This window comes from Vulpes lagopus, chromosome 16 (genome assembly GCF_018345385.1).
Source record: "Vulpes lagopus strain Blue_001 chromosome 16, ASM1834538v1, whole genome shotgun sequence".
Classification (NCBI taxonomy): Eukaryota; Metazoa; Chordata; class Mammalia; order Carnivora; family Canidae; genus Vulpes; species Vulpes lagopus.
This window is the reverse complement of record NC_054839.1, coordinates 2,198,772-2,218,602: the sequence shown is the minus strand read 5'-3', so window position 1 is coordinate 2,218,602 and position 19,831 is coordinate 2,198,772. Positions and strand designations below refer to the sequence as shown.

The 19,831-nt window shown below is 45.6% G+C and overlaps 1 protein-coding gene across 7 annotated transcripts in view; it reads left to right on the top strand.

Annotated features, from left to right (window-relative positions):
* Nucleotides 1-19,831, top strand: part of ARHGEF7 (Rho guanine nucleotide exchange factor 7) — a 123,624-nt gene that overhangs the window by 78,680 nt on the left and 25,113 nt on the right. For all 7 annotated transcript variants that reach the window (XM_041731375.1, XM_041731372.1, XM_041731368.1 and 4 more), the window contains 7 exons: nucleotides 5,625-5,719; nucleotides 5,939-6,034; nucleotides 8,434-8,556; nucleotides 14,102-14,240; nucleotides 15,156-15,215; nucleotides 15,840-15,986; nucleotides 17,858-17,944. In XM_041731375.1, the coding sequence (XP_041587309.1) occupies nucleotides 5,625-5,719; nucleotides 5,939-6,034; nucleotides 8,434-8,556; nucleotides 14,102-14,240; nucleotides 15,156-15,215; nucleotides 15,840-15,986; nucleotides 17,858-17,944 (747 nt within the window). The remainder of the gene's footprint in view (nucleotides 1-5,624; nucleotides 5,720-5,938; nucleotides 6,035-8,433; nucleotides 8,557-14,101; nucleotides 14,241-15,155; nucleotides 15,216-15,839; nucleotides 15,987-17,857; nucleotides 17,945-19,831) is intronic.

Below are 19,831 nucleotides of genomic sequence, written 5' to 3'. Positions count from 1 at the left end.
GTTCAGTGATGTTTATGCAAAGGTGGTTTTATTTTTAAGGGTTGATTTATTTTAGAGAATGGGGACAGGGGAGAAGAGGGAGGAGTAAGAGGGGGGTTAGTCAGAGTCCCAAGCAGACTCCCTGCTGAGTGCAGAGCCCATTGCTGGGCTGGATCCCTCGACTCTGAGATCATGACTCTGTGAGATCACAACCTGACCTGAAATCAAGAGCAGGCATTTAACTGACTTGAGCCCCCAGTACCCCTGTGCAAAGTGTTTTAATGGGAATTAATAGAATGATAAATGCAAGCAACCTAAATATGTAGCAACACAAGAATGATTAAGTAACTAGTGGCATATACATTGATAATCAATAAAAATGCACATGAATCTGTAAAAAATACTTGGAATACATGTTTAAGTACAGTAAGCAGAATATGAAACCATATAGATAACAGGATTTAATGATGTAGAACTGTTAACAGAAGGGTTCCAGAGAGAGTGGTTTCTCAGGAGTGGCAGACATCATCACTTGATAATGCCAGCCTCAGTGACTTTGGAGGGCTGCTTTGGCATTGGGGCCAGGCTGTTGGAGACAAAAGCAGGGTGTCAGACTTGAGAGCAACAGTGGAAGAAGATGCAGATCCTGCAAATACAGAGTTGATTATTTTTTGTAACAGCCAGCCACCACTGTCAACTCTGTTTTCAAATGGGAAAACACATCAGTTTTCAGTGTCCTAGATCTGCACGTGATCAGGAGAGCCCTTGCTTTGGGTGGCAGAGCTTGGGGGTGCAGGCCTGTGTGTTGTGTCTGTGTGCCTGTCACTGGGAGAAGCCCCTGGCTGTCTGCATGGGCCTTGAGGAGGTTTTTGGGGTTTTTCTGGAGCACACATAGAAACAATTGGGGCCTTAGGCATCCTTGAAGTCACTGTGCTGTTGTGTTTGCCAATAGGCATCCCATTTGAGGGTTAACCTGGGGAGAGCTACAGTCACGGGTGACAGGAACGTGTGATTAAAGGTAACACATTTGTGACGTGCCTGAGCTTGGTGGATTTTAGCAGTGAAAGCATATTAGCTGCACCTGCAGGTTGGTAACCCCACTTTCCAGTGGAGCTCAGAAAAGGCACCTGTGTTGTAGAAGCTGGATGCCCCCAGAGAGAAGGGACGATCTGGAGTTTTTTTTTGGGGGGGCGGGGGGGATGAGAAGTTTCCTCAGTCATTCTTACAGAAGGTTTCTTAAATATGTCCACCTGGGAAGACAGGTCCTCATGACCTCACATGTTCAGTGGTATTGGCTCATTTCTTGGGTTCTAGCAAACGCTATTATTGAGGGCCGTATGCTGGTATTCTTCATCTATAGGAACAGTGGTAGAGAGCTACTTCTTCCCATGCCAGGGGTCAGTGAAGAGGCAGGGTAGCTTTTGCCTTGGAAACATTGCAGTTACGATATGTAGGAATCATTAGTTTTAATAAATGTACCGTTGTAGGTGTGCACTTTTCATAAAGTGCTGTAGCAGCCTCCGTGGACCTTTGTGCTCCAGAGAAGAGTGCGTCTCTTTCCTCTTGGCTCCTTGTATTGCCTGGAGCCTCTGCCTTCTGGGCCATGGGGAGACTGGAGATCTTTGGCCCAGCATCTTCGGCTGACGTAGCCCAGCACAGACCCCCAAGCCCTAGTGTCCTGCTTTTTTCTTTGCTTCAAGATGAGCCACGCGCTTAACCAAGATTGCTTTTCAGTCCTTTCCCCATGACTGCTGGAGTTTTGTCAGGAGCAGCACCATGTAGAACTCCAGGTCTGGGATGGAAGGCTGCGGTTAGTGGTTTGTAAGATTTCTTCTACCTTACGTTGGGGGCTGATAGTCTCCAGTGTCACAGTCTGTGAAGTCCGTCCCCCCTTCCCGCTCCCCCATACCAGCTTTTCTAAACAGACCCATAGACCGGTGCAGTCCCAGGCAGAGCCTGGGTCTGCCAGCACCCATGGCTGGCTTTTCACTCGTCCCGGTGTGGTCGCACATGTCTCTGTGTACTCAGGCCGGCTTCTGGCACTGACTTGTATCCCAGGCCACCTGGTGCTTTGGCTGGAACTGTTGCATAGTAAACCGTTAACATTTGGAAGAAATCTGTCCTAAGACCTTGTGAATCCCCAAATTTAGAAATACAGTAATACAGCATCTTTCAAAAGGCACAATAACGTTAAACTTTGACATGGCCTCTCCAAACTCTCTTGAGAGTTGGTTACTAAGAACATACAGACACAAGCAAGCTCACTTCAGTCAGTCATTACCAGTGCGAGTGGGTGGGGTTGTGCTTCTGTGTCCTGAGGGCTGAGGGTTGTGGGGCCAGGGGAAGGGGGTTTGGAATTGGGCCCTCCAGCAGCGAGGCCAGGCTCTTCCTTCCTCTCCTTTCCCAGGGGCTCACATCCTCTGCTAACATCTGGTTTTTGAAAATGTGAGTACAGTTGAATAGACTGGGTTGGGAGGAAACGGGCAGGGGTGATTTATTTCCTTGTGTATGGGGCCCCGATGTGGTGAGGGCGGAGGAGGGTGGTTATTTGCTACTGTCTTGTTACTGTCTCAGGGACATGCTCAAGACCAAACCAGGGTAAAGTTTTTATAAGTTGGTTTTTGTTTATGATGATTTTTCATCATAATTAAATCTCTAAGAAAATATTACATTTCTTCTGTAACTCAGTTATATATTTTTAAAGGACTCAGTGACCTAAAATATGAAACCTACCAAAATTTGTGCGGTGAAAGTTGCAACTTTTGTAAAATCGGTGATACTAAGTGCTCCTTGAATCAAGGGTGGTGGTAATAAAGTGAGTTTCTGTGTGTCTACAAGGTAATGAAGCCAGTGGAGCTTTGTTTTGCTTTGCTATAACGGCTGACAGTTCAGGGATTGTCTGTGTGGCTGGCCTGATGTCCTCCTGTGTGGCCCCATTGTTTGACTGGACCAGGCTCCACGCCTCATGCCTGAGGGGGAGCTGGTGCTGGCTGAGCCCTGCCACTCTTCACGGCCGGGGAGCACAGGCTGCTCTTGCTGTGAAACCTGCACACGTTCTCTGGGGCCAGCCTTTGTGTGATGGAGCTCTGCAGCCCGGCTGGGGAGTCACATGGGGTCCTGCAGCAGCCAGAGCGTGCACAAGTCCAGAAGGGGGAGACAGGTGCTGATGAGTTGGGGGGGGGGGGCTGGAGGGGGAGAAGGGGGTTGGTGCGTGCGGCTCCTGGCATCAGCAGGACGGACTCAGCCAAGTCTGGTTGAGTGTTGGTGGAAAAACTAAGTGTAACTTGGATCGTTTGAATGGGAGGGTTAATACAACTTGTCTTTAGCACTTACTTGAAAAGCATGTTTGTGACTACTAGTTGAGATTAAACAGTTTAACTGCCTTAATGTAGCTTTTTGGTAGAGGATTCTTTGGGATTGTTTCTGGTACATTCTTATGGAAGGCTTTTATGTGTGCATACTCTTATGCTTAATGCTGTGATGGAGGAAATGCCATTTTATCCTCCACTCATTCTACTGATGTTTTCTTGTACTTATTTCCTCTCATTTTATAAAAGGTGCATGGGTTTTCAAGCATGCTCTAAGCAGCACTGCTAATAGTTCGTAATATTTGTAACCGTAATATTCATAACACCTGAAATCCATTTAATCGAACATTGAAGACTTTCCATCTTCATCTGTGGCAGATTTAATTTTTGATTTTTTTTTCTCAGTTCAAGGACTATTATACTTGGCTTCATGTTACTTTTAAAGGATAAGATCCTGTTTAATGTATAATTTTCTGGTATAGTGACTGGTGTCATAGTATGTTCTCTGTCCACCATTTCTTTGACATTTGTGTCCAGTAACCGTTTCTTCGAAGAGAGACATTGTAATCCTGGGACCAGCACCCAGATTTTCCCACAAAGGAATGAACTCCCGGAGCGGCCCCTCCGCCCTCTGGCTCGCTCCCCGACTCTGGCATGAATAGCCTCATTCAGGGGCGAAACCAGAGCTGTGTCACAGTGAAAGCGATGGATTCTCTTCATCTGAGATAGCGTAGTGTGTAAGTTTGCTTGTGAAGGACTGTGCTCTTCTCAGAGTACACAGAACACACAGTGAGCAGACCAAGAATCCATGTTGTACCCGTGTTACCGATGTTGAAATCTGAATTTAGCTTAACAGTTTTTCTTAAATGTTTAAGCATGCTTGTTTTAATGATCACACTGGGGAGAGGATGGAGTGTGTGTGTTTGTGTTTTGTACAACTCTGAGTGGTGGAGGATGTTTGATTTTTGCAGGACAAGTAGCACATCATAGTGCATGTTGTGGGTGTTTAGAAAATCTGTGGGGCATGGTCTTTTGGTTAAAGGCAGTGCTGGTGTGCTGACAGGAGGAAGGTGGTTGAGGAAGGTGTTTGTGTTCCTTCTTTACTTTGGGACGCATGAGAGCCCAGATGCCTGTCCTCAGCCTGGCAACAAGAGGGAGCTGTGAGGGGCTGTGCACCATCAGATCTAGGTGCCCATGGCACATGCGGGCTCTGCTTATGAAACTTATGGAGGAAAAGACTGAAGCAGAGTGGGTGAGAGCAATAGTTTTGGTGAGGATGACCACACGTGGATGAGACACATGGCACTGCTACATGTAGAGCACATCCCTGGGTGCTGGGGGTGTAGTGTGGGCTACTTTGATGGTGGTTCTGCGCCTGCCATTGCATCTGGGCCCCACCGGCTCTGCCTGTGGTTGTTGGTGCTGCCCCGCCCCGGGAGGGGCCTCTGCTCTTGGCCATTGCTGATGGAAAGAGGCTTATTTTTTAGTTTAGCTGGTTTGTACTTTTTATCTTTTTAGGAGCTGTAAACGGATTTTTACGGAATTTGCTGTACTAAAATAGGGTATCAGGAAACCTTTTAAGGTTGATTTATCACTGTTTCCTTAAACTAGTGGCTATTTAAGGGTTTTATACTGGTGGACTTTTAATTTTTAACAAATGCACGTATGATGATCTGAAACCATTGTTCTCTAATGAAAATGATTTACGTTTGCTAGGCTCAATCTAAAGAGTAAACCTGATTTTTTTTTAAATTGAAATATACTTTGCCTATGTTAGAACACTTGGATTTTAAGGGTACAGTTCAGTGAGTTGTGAAAAGTGTGTTTATAACAACTACTCAAATTACCATATAGACCATGTGTTTCACTCTCAAAATTTAGGGCCCTTTCCCATTGTCACTCCATACCTATCTTCTGCTTTCTGCCCTCCTGGATTAGTTTTGCCTATTCTTGGACGTAACTATAGTTGGGGCAGGCATGTCGTCATGTCCTTTCTGTGAATGGCTGGCTTTTTATGTACGACACAGTGTTAGAGATTGATCTGTGTGTGCCTGCTGTTGGGATTACCAGTGGTTCCTCCTTTGTATCTGAACAGACTGGGCATTACTTTTATGGCGATGGAATTCATCCTAACCTTGTTCTAGGTATTCCTTTTGTCGCCTGTGCTTGGTGGTAAGAAGTTGTGTGGCTGTAAGAATCCATTGCATGGGTTTTCAGAGTTAATAGGGATATTGAATGCATCGGTATTATGTAGAAGCAACATGAATTTGGACAGTGATGAACTTTCTAAAACTCCTAATCTTAATGGCGAATAATGCTATTCATTGTTTGTTGTAGGTGCTACAGAATATTTTGGAAACAGAAAATGAATATTCTAAAGAACTTCAGACTGTGCTTTCAACCTATCTACGGCCTTTGCAGACCAGTGAGAAGTAAGTTGGATGATAAATTGTGTTAACGGCAACATGGTCAACACCTAGGCTGTTTGCTCAGGTTTTCCAAGAATAGAGGATGAAATGCTGGAGCAGAATTCGGTGTAACAATTTGTTTTAGATGCAAGGTTTTTTAGTAGGCGGAGCCTCTAATTGGGCATTGGGGTGGTAGAGGAGAGTGAAACTGCGTGCTTTTACTGTTATTTTTCTTGGTTCTAGGTTAAGTTCAGCAAACACTTCATATTTAATGGGAAATCTAGAAGAAATATGTTCTTTCCAGCAAATGCTTGTACAGTCTTTAGAAGAATGCACCAAGTAAGTAAGATACTAAAAATTTGCAAACTTCAGGTTAGTACAACTGGTATTTAAAGAAACAAATGTATTGTAATTTTAGAATTTACCTTTCTAATGGAAAAACTGCTATTTTGATTCTTTTTGGTGTATCAGCTTTTATAGTAAAAGCTGTGTATTTGTCCAGTGTTTAATAGTTGGGGTATTTGGGGTAGGGATCTCCTCCTTCTGTAGAGAAAGGAGAGGGGCTTGCCAGGAGTAGGAAATTTTAAGGTGTTGGGCGGGGGTGTAGGGGATATGAAGATGTTCTGAGTAGGAAGATGGTGTGCAGGTGGGCTCTTTGTGCACGTGGTGGTGGCTCTCCACAAGTGGAGGGATCGTGAAGCAGTATGTCTATAATGTGCTACTGTGATGTTTCGTATTTGCTTTTGCCTTTTCCATGGGAGTTTTTGGGAAGTGAGGAGGTGTGTTCTCAATGATTGGCTATGCCCTTGACTTGTGTGTGTGTGTGTGTGTGTGTGTGTCTGACTATTTTGTTCTTGGTTACCATCAGACCTACTGAAGGTATCCTGGGTATCCTAATGCACACAAAAACTTGCTAGGCAGTAGGCCCCCAGGTGATACTGGATGTTTATTTTACCTGTTGGACTTGATAAGGGAAGGGGATACTTCTTATTTTTAAATTCTGTTTCTGTACTCAACGGAACCAGAAAACTTTTTCTCTTGGAATCTGGTTGGTCTCTGGTTTTTCCTTTCTGTAGCTTTTTTGTCTTTCTCAGTCTCGGAAGTGGTGAGGGCTGTTGGGCCCTCTGTGCCCCAGGCTGATGGCTGGCTGTGCTCAAAGCAGGTTCAGGGTTTCCTCCAGGTACTTTATACCAGAAGGAAAGCTGAAGGACATAGGAAGTACTGGCTTTCAAAAAATTTACATTACGTTTCCTTTTGTGGCATTTTTGGTTTGTATAAAGTGGCATTAATTACAGGGTCATGAAAATAATCATTTGAAAATTACCTTCTTTTTGGTGAATGTAGCTCATTTGCCAGCAATGTGGGATCTTTGCAAGAGGCCAGCCTCAGCATGCACGAAGTGGTGCATGCATAGTGGCTATGAACAACGTGGACTAAATAAATTAGTATTTACATAGTACATTTGCAGCACCTATTAGGAGCCTCCCCTCAGGCTTGTACTGCAGATGTATGGATGTGAAACCTGAAATCCAGGGCGGGCACCCAGCGGCTGAGAGTCCAAAATCTTGTCAGGCTTCAGGCCTTGGCGTCATCTCAGACTTCGATATGACTTAGGTATTGTTTCAGTGAAGTTCCTCAAGGGCACAGTGTGTTGGGGTTAGATACTGGGTTTTTCTGTGGTGGAATGGAAGATTTGAGACTTGGTTTTCTTATTAACCATTCCCCTTATCTTTTACCATGAATATTCTGAAAGTTGACAGATTGCCACAGAACTTTTACCATGAATATTCTGAAAGTTGACAGATTGCTACAGAACTCAGGTGCATAGTCCTAAGATTTACCCTCGACATCCCAGCAGTTTGGGTTGAACCAAACTCTGTGGTTCAACCCAAGAGGCCTTGGGGCCTCTTTGCTCAACGTGGCCCAGCCCTTGGCCCCAGAGTGTAGAGAACTGTGTCCTTTCCTCCTCCAAATGCCAGCGTCTGCAGAATCTTCCTCTCTGGCCCTCTGCTGCCTTTAGACAGTTGGTTTTATCTTTTGTCCAAAGTTCGTGTACCTGCAGGAGAGTCCATTTGATAGGAATAATGTGGTTGTAACCCATGTGATAGAACTCGAGGCATGGCCTCGAGCTTGGAGCCTGATGTGTCACCAAGGTAGGACCATTCATCCATCATCTATTACTGTTCTGCTTCCATAGTTAGTGCTGACGTCTCCCTTTCGGTTCTGATGTCTGTTGGAGGCTCAGCAGCTGTCGTGGCCAGGCTTTGAGAAGGGAGGAAAGGGGTCTGGGTGGGCTTGGTCTAGCTTTGTGCCTAAAAGGAAGGAGGGCTGTAGTGGTTTTGCTGTGCACCCATGCGTACGTGTCTGTCTCTGTGCTGCTTCAGTAGCAGACCTCTCCAGCCAAGTGATGACATTCATAATTCTCCTTTTATAGCAAACTGAAGGGTTCATGATCTCTGTCTCAACTGCCTGAAACCTCAGTTTGTGGGTCATGGCAGCCGGATACTGGAGAAGAGGAAGGGGGCCTGTGTGCTGCTTTATAGCAGAGGAGCTCTCGGGGTGGGGACTTCTCCCTGCTGGGTTGCTGCTCTGAGCACTTACATTCTGGCATTTGTATCTTTTGTTTTCATAGACACAGTATTCAAGGAGGTCTTTCAAGTTTTCTGGGTTTGTTGTTTGGCAATTTCCCTTCTGTCTATAAAATTCAGAATGATTTCCCTTGTGTTGCATGTCTCTAGGTTGCCAGAAGCTCAGCAGAGAGTTGGAGGATGCTTTTTAAATCTGATGCCACAAATGAAAACCTTATACCTTGCATATTGTGCCAACCACCCATCTGCAGTGAATGTTCTCACAGAGCACAGGTACGCTCCCTCAGACACTCTTACCTTTGGGGAAAGGACCCCTTGGGGTCTTCTGTGGGTCAGCTTGTTCTGGGCACATGTTACATGAGACACAGTGGTGATAGCCACTTGTTTGTTCGATGGTTGTTATGTTTTTAATCACCTCTTCAGCTGAGTGCCTGAGAAGCACTGGTAAGGGGCCTCTCAGGTGCTAAGTAGCATTTTTGGAGTAGAAAGGGTTTTTGAGGTTTTCCTTCTGCTCAGAGCCCTTGGGACAGTGGATTGGAGATGCTGGTAGGATTCTGGAATGTAGCTGTGAAGTAAATCCAGGCTGTCAGAATCCTGTTTCTTTGGAGTTTGTGAACTGGAAGCACAGGGGGTGAAATTAGATTTTCTGTAAGAGGAACATGTTTCATTTAAAAGTAGGGCTGGGTATTATAGCTTAAAAGTTTAAATTGGAGATGGTAGCTTCAGCTTTTCAACCTGAAACAGAATTAAAACAAGTGACACAGAATGCACAGGTTTCCTGCTGGTTTGGTGAGAGCCTGTAATCCTGTCGCTAGTGAGTGCTGCTCAGTAGAGGGCAGGGGGTCCATGTCTGCTTCTGACAGAGGCACCACGTTTTACTGAGTGTGCTAGAAAAATTTTCACGGTTACTTTTTTAAAACAACAGTTAAAAATTTTTTTGAACCATAAATGAGAAAAATCCTTTTAGTAGCATTAAGAATAAGTTATAATTAAATATTTAAGTGTTTCACTTAAGACTTAAAAATTCTTGGTAAGCAAGCATGGCTGAGCTATTTATAAATTGAGCTGAGGCTCAAGTGTAGTGTCCCTCATACACTTGGCCGGTCGCTGGGGTTGCGGAGAGGGGGCCTCTGGCTCATTTTGACCTGGGTCGAGCCCCAACTGTGCCCTTGACTGGTGAGTCTGGGGTAAGTCCTCTGCTTCTCTGAAAGTGCTGATCAATGGGGTTGTTGTAAGCAGTAAACAAAACGTGTGTGAGTGGACAGGGATTGAGTGGGTGTGGCAGGGGCTCCAGTGTGAATGTTTTTGGTGGTCTTCTCTGTCCCCCCCCCCCCCCCCCCCCCCCCCCGCCCTGGGAGTCCCTGTGTGCTCATGTTGCTCAGCATGCTGAAATGCGGGGGTCTCTGCATAAGAAAGCCTCTCCAGGCCTAAAATGAGGCAGCCTCTGCTGAGTGACAGAAGGAAAGGGAGGTCAGGATATATATGATGTCCACAGAAATGGAACCCAAAAGATCCCAGGCACCCCTCCTCTTAACTCTTCCTCCTCGCCTTTCTGGGAGGGCGGCTGTGTTCGCACATACCTTTCTAAAACCATGAAGCATGTGTCCCATCATGCTCTGCCATCTACTCCTGGACATTAGAATTTCCACAAAAGTTGAATGCAAGGATTACATTTGTATTTCTGAGAATTCTGCAGGAATCAGTGATGTAGCAAGGAGGGGTGGGAGATAAAGCAAATAGGATGTTAGGGTAAAATGGTCTTTTAGAATTTTCCTTCTCTTTCCCTTTTGGGGGTGGGGGTTAATCCTCTAGGATCGGACAGGAAGTCTAGAATGTGTGCAGTGGGCAGTTTGGGGGACTGATTCTAGCTAGATATTTTTCCCCATGGAAGTGAGGATCTGTCATAAAGATGGCATTTATAGTGATTCAGACTGTTTACAAAAATGTTCAGACTATGAAGGGAGATCCTTGCACATATGTGATGTTTATCCCCTCTTCTGTACTGTTACTTCAGTGATTGTGTCCTCGCTGAAATGTAAGTGCAATGTTTTCCCCAAAATAACAGGGAAGGAATACAGACAAGTTTGAGTTGGGGAACCTCTGTGCCGCCTCCATGTGGCATGTCCGTGGGGTGGGTGGATTAGGTCCTGCTCTGGAAGGGTGAGCTATGAGAGAGGATGCTGTGCCGGCAGGCAGGTGCCAGCTGTGGCAGGATGCTCTGCCTGTGTGCCCTCCTGAGGTCCCTGGGCAGCCGGAGACCCCGCACTGCCCACTCGTCAGACCCTGCTCCCGAAGCGTAAGTTTGTGAATTGAGACAGGGTTGCAGTTGGCTGGTAGCCTCTGTTAACGTTCACCTCGTTTTATTCTGGTATCTCAACCTGTAACCTTGTCCCAGCTTCCCTACATTTGTTGGAGTGTTAAAGCTGCCACGCCTATAGGTTGATTAACCCTATTTTTGTGCTTGAGTATACTTTTTAAGGATTGATTCAAGTGTACTGATTTGAAGTTTTAAAAGGCTTTATTTGCAATTGTGTTTAAATTCTGAATTTGAATCTTGGGAATGAACAGGATAGGACTGCCTGTTGTGTAGAATCAGAACCGGGAGACTCTTTTTGCATTTTCTTGATGGTAGACCTAGGTTCATGGCTGCCTATTTTGAATGAGTTATGTGTTTGATAGTCTGTAAAATGAGTTTTGTGTTTTCCCCAGCACTGTAATTGTTGCTTTTTGCTTGGCTATGTGGTGGTTCTCTGTATGAGTGTCCTTTTGTTGGAGCCCATGGTGTCATTTCAGTAACTATAGAGGAGACAAGCTGTATGAAGCTGCTAGCATAAGTAGAAATTAGGCTGAAAGAGCCTTTGTTTTATCAAAATAGCTGTAACCCAGCTGTTTTTTTTTTTTTTTTGTACTACATTTAAAACCGTAAAATGAAATATGATCGATAAAGACTGAACTGTGTGCATGTCCTGGCATTCTGAGATCATGGATATTAAAAGAAGTTACTTTTGTTTGCAGAAATGTCACTTGAAATTCTTAGTTTTAGGGTGTTTCTGGAGGGGGCAAGATGTAGAACTTGATTTGTTCTTTTTCTCTGCCATTACTACAGTTAGGAAATTTCATGTCCAGGAATATGAAAAATGACCATTGTAAATGGATGTTCCTGTGGTTTTTCTCGTGGTAGGAAAGGTTCCTCGTGGATCATATTTGAGTCCCATAAAGTTTTGCTGCTATGGGACTGTGTTTAATCAGTTGTTCAGCACTTAGAGAAGTGCTAACTTACGCATTTCTCCTCCTTAAAACTGTGCTTTCACTCCACTGCTTTAGGGATACATAGGGTAGTTGGAAGAGATGGGCACTTGAGGAAGGTGTGAGGGGCAGGCACTGTGTGTGAGACACACGAAGGAGTACAGCACCAGTCGGAGAGGCCATACCAGCACTTGAGTCCATGGTGAGCTCCAGGGTCCTTCTCAGGTTCAGCTACCCTACTAGCAAGGAGGATGGGGGCCTCCCCCTGTGCATAGTAAGGACCACTTGCATGGCAGGCTTGGGTGATGTGCTGGGGATTATGTGCAGAAGCTTCTCAGATGCCCAGCAGAGTGCTTGTCTAAAATTGGATCATCCCTTTCCCTTCATCCTTCCCGATGCATTCTCTAGTCTGCAGCTTTCACTTTTACAGCTGAGCAGAATGGAGTGGCTGGGAGAAAGTCTGCCTGGGAGCACTCCTCAGTTACCCACCCCTTCTCTGTGGAGAGAAGTTGATGTTGAAGAAAGAAAGCATAATGGTGATAAAATGTGTAACTCTGCAAACAGGTGCTCCCAGGTGCTGCTCCTGGTCCTTAGATCCCCACAGCCTCATGGGTAGACATGAGACCGATGTGCGGTGATGTCGTGAAACACCGCTGTGCTGGGCTTCAGTAAGTGCAGTTGGGGGGTTGTCGAAAGAAAACCAGTCTCTGAAAGCACAAAGTTCGATACACAAGGGCGCACAGTGTCTTGTACACACACACTCATCCACCTGTATCACCACGCAGGGTTGAAATCATGAAGCTGGATTTGTACAGAAATGAGAAAATGTTGTGTGTGATAATATTTTATAACTAGGATTATTTGAAATCTTCTCTTTTTTTATGATTTGCTTTGGCTTTGATAATATTTCCAAAATGTGTGTATATATAAATTTATTTAAAAGGTTTAAGAAGCGTAGATGTTAGTGTAGATGGGTATGTAGGCAGGTGGGTGACAGGTACTGTTAACCATGTTAGTACTGTATTGTTTATGTAGCCAGGCACGTGTTCTGGTTTCCAGCACAGTGCCCCTAACTTAACCGGGCCACCTAGTTTTTATAAGGCTGACTTCAGGTAGAAGTAGCTGTCTAAAGATGTGTGCTTGAGTGTAAGACTAGTTTCATGATGATCTCTTTGTCCTCAACCTGAAGTTTGAAACATTTTATTTCTGAGTTGGTTTAGTTAAGTGAACTGCTTTCCCGTGAATGTGTTCGCAGTGGATGTGAGATCAGTCGCAGTTGGGTAAATATGCCAACCTCCATATTTGTCCTCACATTTCCATGTGAAGTCCTTTTAGTGGCATTGTAGGGAGAGGTTGTGCTCAGTACTTTTGAACAAGCAGTTTCAATGGGTATCCATTTTCATCAGGAGCCCTTAGAGTGGCTGGTGCTCCCAAGAAGCTTGGGCAGTGGGTAGGTGTAGCTGAGTTGGGGGGTGGGGGTGCCAGAGTAGGGGAGGCAGTGGCTGGGTCCCTGAGGTCAGATCAGGTAACCTGCACTGAGGACTGATGTGCTCAGTTATTCTTCAGGATTTTCAGTTTTTAGCTTCACTTAGAGTTCTTCCCAGTTCTGAATTAGTGTTTCCTCTTCCCCCAGCCTCTCTGTCCCTCATTACCCCATGCCTGGAATGCTATAAGGGCCAACCATGAGGAACACAGGCGTGGTTCAGTTCCTAGCCTGGACCCCGAATGTCCACAGATGCAGAGGGTTGGTCCCTGGCATGAGTCCCAATGTGTCTATTGCTGCCCTGCCCTTCACTCCTGGCCTACCTCAGTCATTCCAGACACTGGCTGTTGAATCAGAGCACTCAGGCAGAGCTGGTGTGCAAGATAGTGGAGAACATGGCTAACTGTGGAAGTTAGATGAGAAATAGGCTGAAGGTGACAGAAGTGTGGAAAATATGCAGGCGTGGCTTTCAGCTTCTCTGATTTTGAAGTATATGCTTAGGTCCCCATCTGCAGATGTGGGTGATGTTCTTTATATATTGTGAGGCTGAAGTGAAGTGATGTGACATTGCTTTTGAAATTTGAAAGCCTAAGTGGGTCAACTAGTTCATTGTGCCAACTCGGGCTTCTCCTCACACAGAGTACTTTAGGGGCTGGTGGGTGTGCTGGTGGACACATAGAGTGTTACTGCAGCTCTGAAGCATCTTGTACCTTTTCCTCCCTCCCTCTACCTCAAGGTACCCAGGTAATCAAAATCTGTTCTAGCCTGAAGAATGCTTGCTGAAATATGGACACTCTTGTGTGAACTAGACTTGCCAAAGTGGCCTTTTGTGAATGGAATGAGTGGGTTCGGTTATGCAAGGCTGTTGTTACTCATAACCAGGGCAGTAATGGCATGAACCTTCTGGGGTTCTCCAGCAGCACCAGGTTTCAATGTAGCCAGTACCTGTTTGGCTCTAAGTGTAAAGTGGTAGACCCTGTTACATTTCACAACCTGGTGCTGCTGGTGGGGAGACTGTCGTCCACTGCTTCCATGCTTGCTCTAACTGCTTCGCCGTCTGCTCTTTCCACATGGCCACTGGCTGCTCAGCGAGCAGCTGGGAGAGTTCATGGAGGCCAGAGGTGCCAGCAGCCCAGGGATCCTGGTGCTGACCACCGGCCTCAGCAGACCGTTCATGCGCCTGGACAAGTACCCCACGCTGCTCAAGGAGCTGGAGAGACACATGGAGGTACTGTGTGCCGTATGCCTGTCACTCGGAATCCATTAGTACCGTCAGAAACTCTCAGTTCATTTCAGAGACCAGAACCAACCAAGTACTTTGCAAGGGTTTTTGACTTGATGGATTTCCAAAATGATTTTGTGAAATACCAAGTTTCCTCCTTAGCTCTATAAAAAACGTGTCCTTCATCTTCTCTGTCACCCACTGCTGCTGTTAGATTTCCAAAAGCTGGAAAACATTCAGTTTAATTTTTCTTAAATGATTTTATTTATTCATGAGAGACATGGAGAGAGGCAGAGACACAGGCAGAGAAAGAAGCAGGCTCCATGCAGGGAGCCCGATGTGGGACTTGATCTTGGGATTCCAGGATCACGCCCTGGGCCGAAGGGAGGTGCCCAACCGCTGAGCCACCCGGGTGTCCCGAGTCACTTCAATTTTAAGTAGCATTGAGGGTTCCCTGTTTAGGACCCTTATTTATGGGTAGGCGGTAACCTTTTCAGCAGTAACCGTGATAGAATCCATCCATTCCTGATCTGGGTTTGTCTTACTGTTGAGGAACAGGCTACAGGCCTGGCAGAGGCTTCTGTCCAGGGTGCTCTCTGGGTAAGAGTTGGTGCACCTTCCCTGTGAAGGGTACACCCCATGGCCTCCTGCCCCACTGCCCACTTCCGCTCTCTCGGTGCTGGAGCAGCAGAGGTCCTGTGGGAGGCCGGATGGGGGTCGGGGTGCAGGCTCCTGCCTTGGGCTTTCCCCCCAAAGTCCAGTGGCTCTGTCAGAATAAGAATGGTGCTTTCGTGCTAAGGAAAATAAGACCTGTTGTGGGTTGAAAAGTATTGGGGAAGTTTCAAGCTAGTGTGTAGAGTGCTTTTTGAAGAAGGAAAAAACTTTACGTTTTAAGAGCTAATAGTGTTTCTTCTGTCAAAGGATTATCATCCAGATAGACAAGATATTCAGAAATCCATGACTGCCTTCAAAAATCTCTCAGTAAGTGATTATATATTATGGCTTTGCCCTTCTGACATCATTATGACAAGGGAATGTAGAAAAATTTTTATCACCTAAGAAAGTCCAATGATAAATTGAGAGAATTTGGGTATACTAAAAAATAAACATGGTAGCTTATTTACCATGATGGTAAATTTCGCATGCTTTCCTGGGCTGTGTAGACCAGGAAAAATAAACTTGATGCTATAGTTACTTATAAAGGTCCTCCTGCAAGGGCAGGGTCTTTGGCAAGTTACGGGATGGAGTCCCGCTCTGTCCTCTTGCCACCATGTCCCCAGTGTTTCTGAAATGTGCCTGACTTACAGCACAGGCAGCACCTACTCTTGGCCCTTGCTTCTTTGCACTAGCAGAGACCAGTAACACTAGAAATACCTTCTTGTCCAGTCTGCATTTTTTCTTCTAAGAGCAGCAAGATCTGCTGTATCATTCTACAGTAATGTTTCTGACACCAAAGCTGCCATGCATTTTGCCCCTCTTAATTCTGTGTTCGTGAGTTCATCGTATCCTCGTTCAACAGACAGACCACCTGTCTTAAAGTAATATGGTCAGTACTTCAGGTTCTGGAAGCTTCTGTGTCTTCTAACAGTGGTTTCTGTGTCTCAGGCCCAGTGTCAAGAAGTACGGAAAAGGAAGGAACTGGAATTGCAGATACTGACGGAAGCCATCCGGAGCTGGGAGGGAGATGACATTACGACCCTGGGCAGCGTTGTTTACATGTCCCAGGTCATGGTTCAGTGCGCTGGAAGTGAGGTACACAGGGCCAGAGCGCTATGGCGAGGTGTTCCGCTCTGCAGCGTGGGTGGGAACAGAACAGAGTTGGAGGGACAGGGTGGCTGCTGGACTGCTGGTGGTCCTGTTCTGGTCTCCAAATTGTTTTTCCTGAAAACAATGGAGAATGTCTTGGGGAAAGATGGACTTGAGAACTGAACATAATTTGTATTAAGTATATAATTTGTTTTATAAATGCTTTCTCAGATGCCTCAGTGATAGTTAAGAATATAGATACTTTAGAATGTTTATGCTTTTATGATCATGTTAATAAGAGATTTTAAAGGAGCGTCAGATTTATTCGGATTCCTGTATCCTAATTTGTTTTCTACCTTTTGTCCTTGTGTGAAATTAAAGTGGCTTCTGCTGTGTTAGTGAGGTGCAGCTCACGGTGGACCACTTGACCAGTTTATGTTGGCCAGGATGAGTGATGATCAACCTGTGTCAATCAAAAGGTGGTATCCACACAAGACCACTGTCAGAAGTTGTCTGCTATAGAGCAGTCTGTATGTTCCCACCTGGCCTGGGCCTTCTTGCTGACACCATCATTCTGGGAAGTCCATTCTACTTGTTCTGTCATCCCTCCTGGTTAGCAGTTGTGGAAATCCATTACCTGGTGGTTTTCATTTAAGGGAGAGATGAGAGCAGACTCTTGTATCACCACCCAAGGAAACCAGTTTGTTTTTCTGCACAGGAGTTCTGTTCACTGGCTCACCAAGCAAGCATCTCTTTTTGAGTTTTGTCCTACCTTTGTGTGTGTCAAAACAAACCAAGAACAGTAGTTAACATGATCAAAATATGCTAATGATCCATTTCCAACCATGAAACTCTTAGGACAGTAAGAAAGCCAAAACTAGTACCAGTTTGGGGACTGTAGGAAATCATGACTTTCTAGTTTACTCTGTTGACTCTTTAGTTTTTAAGCAGCGTTTTCTTTATAATGGGAGATCTGTGAACCTTGAGTAGGTGTGCTCAAACAGTGATTCCAAGCTGCAACTGGAAAGATGGTGGTGGGTCACACAGGTTTCTTGATGGTGGTGTGCCGCAGGGCCCGGGCTCCTAGGACTCCCCCGCTGCTTGTTGTGCACCCCCACGCATGGTATGCAGGAAGTGCTGTCACACAAGTTGGAAGTGCATAACTGGTTTTCAAAGCCCGTTGCATGTGGCTGGCTCTGGAGGACTCTGCGGAGGACCCTGCTTCTGGAACCCTTGGCATTTGCACGACATGTGGAAATGGCCGCTCATGGAAAGGGCTCTGTGTTCCTTACGTTTCCGGGAATCTCTGTCCTTTGGTTGTGGTCTCTCTGGGGCTTTTTTTTTTTTTTTTTTTAATCAAAACCTTTTTGAAGCAAGTGATTTTTAATAGAAATGCTTTTAAGTCTTTCATGTAAACTAGGTGAGGTTTAATAACATGGCTGAAACAACGCTGAATTGATGAATTGATGATGTATTGGGCTTTAAGGAAAGTGCCAGTAATTATTAATAGACCAAGGTTGATTTTTAGCATTATATCCTGTCATCCATCACCTTGAAAGGTCCACCTGTTCTCTATCACAACCCCCAAACTTATAAGGTTCTTCATTTTCTTTCAAACATAAAAAAAATTTAATTAAAAGGAGTTAATGGCAGAACTAAACTCCTTAACCAGATTTTTTTTTTTTTTTTAAAAAGCTGCTACAGGGGCTACTTGTGCGTTTAAGATTATCATAAATTTTGTTTCCATTCACTTTAGCTGATAAAATTTGGCAGAAAAAAGGAAATATGGTACATATTTCCTATGATCTAATGTAAATACTTGTTCTTACATCTGTACCTTTTAAAAACAAGATGATTTGTTTGTTCTTTTACATTAGGAAAAGAACGAGAGATATCTTCTGCTCTTCCCAAATATTTTGCTAATGTTGTCTGCCAGTCCTAGGATGAGTGGTTTTATCTATCAGGTAAAATACATTTTAAATCTATATTTTATTGTTACTGTGGATCTGAGGATCTTTTCCAGGCACGTTTTGGATGTTTGGGTGAAGTACTATGTGTCTCTATTTCCGCACTGTTCCTTAGTTGATCATGTACATGTAGGTCCTGTGTTTCTATGTGACTTCAGAGTCTCGAGTTAATCTGAGCAAAATCAAGAGGAGACCAGTGACATTGTAGGGCTGCCTTCTAAGGACACCGGCTGCTCGAGCTGCAAAGCAGCCATTTTACCACCTGCAGTCCTGTCTGATTGCTGCCACTTTGCCCCGTGGTGTGGTGAGCTGGGCTAGTGGGAGTGCGTGGGCCCTAAGGCCCCAGAGGTGGCCTGGTGCTGCCGGAGACTGGCCAGGGTCGGGTGACACAACTATTAGCAAGTCATCACTTAACCTTAGTTTTAGTCATTTTGCTAACACTTTGAGAAGATAAGTGAGCTGGTTTAAGAAGAAAATGTAAAGGGGGAGATGTTTTCTCTACAGAAATTTAAAATGAGCTATTAAGTAGCTTGTTTTCTCTGACTAGTAGGTAATTCTGGCAGGGCTTCAGTGCCTTTTTCTGTGTAGTCACAGGAGGTCAGGTGTCCCTGTAGCTCATCCCTAGGCCTGGCCAGTTGTCAGGTCCTGTTTCACAAGACTCACTACTCTCTGTGAGTTTCTTCAAACATAGTCTATTGTCCTCCATCGTCCGGGACATGAACGTGGGTGAACCCTGAGTCCAAGATATCCATGGCATGTTTGTGCCTCCACACACAGTTTTGCCACCCAGAGAGAAGGAGTTGTCATACACTTGTTCCAAAAAGAGCACTTAAAATTGATGAAGGTGGTGTGTGTAGGTAAACCCTGAAAGACAGTGTCTCTTAATCTGTAAGTGTGCTGCTGAGTAGGCATCTGGGTGAATTGGCACCTACTCAGATTCCCCCAAACTGGCAGCTCTGCCTTATTAGGTGGCCCAAGTGAACACTAAGCTGAGTCCTTCCTGCCAACCTATTCTGGCTTCATGTCTTGTGCCCCAAGAGGCTGAGAATGGGACCTGCTCAGACCTGAGGGAGCAGAGGTTGCCGTTTAGGGCAGACTCAGTCCCCTAGCAATGAGAAGGGTGCCCATGCCACGTTTGCTCTGGGTGTTGGCATTGACGTGTTGCTGGGGGCTCATGCCCCCAACGGGACCCACTTTTCTGTTCAGTGCAGAGTGTCCTGGGAAGGGTGTCTAAGTGCTGTGACCCATGTGCTGTGTGTTGTCATTCCCCATTTCTGGCTTTGGAATGTAGCAAAGCATTCATTCCTTCCAGGAATGTGCTGTCCACTGATGTCGGTGCTAGGTTAAACCCGGCACTGCACCTGCATTTTCTGTAGCACTCCCAAAGCTCTCATTATACTTCTATGTGCCAGGATTCGTGGAGAGGAGCGTGCAGTGTACAGCCATTTTCAAGTATATCTGACCACAGAAATGGCAAGCACTGTTTAAGGTGCCACCTCGTGAACTTCTGGACAGGCTCTCTGCCTGCCTGGGCGGGGCGAGGAGACTGCCTTGTGTGCTGTGGGATGTTGGGCAGCACCTCTGATAGTCGAGAGTGCCCAGCCAGCCATGGCTCTGCTGGTGTCCGCTCTGGTGCCCCTGACCTTGCTGAGAGCTGCTGCTTTGGGAGCTGTGGAGTGGGTCTGCCTCCCTGACAAAGCACCAACAGACTTCTCATAAGGCCTCGGCCACCGTGTGTGGTGAGGAGTATATTTTGTTTTTTAGTCCAGTGCCATTGATGCTTCATTTGCCTCCCCATTCTGATGTCTGTCTGCTGACCTTTCCCATCCTGGTTCCCACCGTTCTCTGCATTCTCTGTGGTGTTCCATATACCTGCTGACTTCT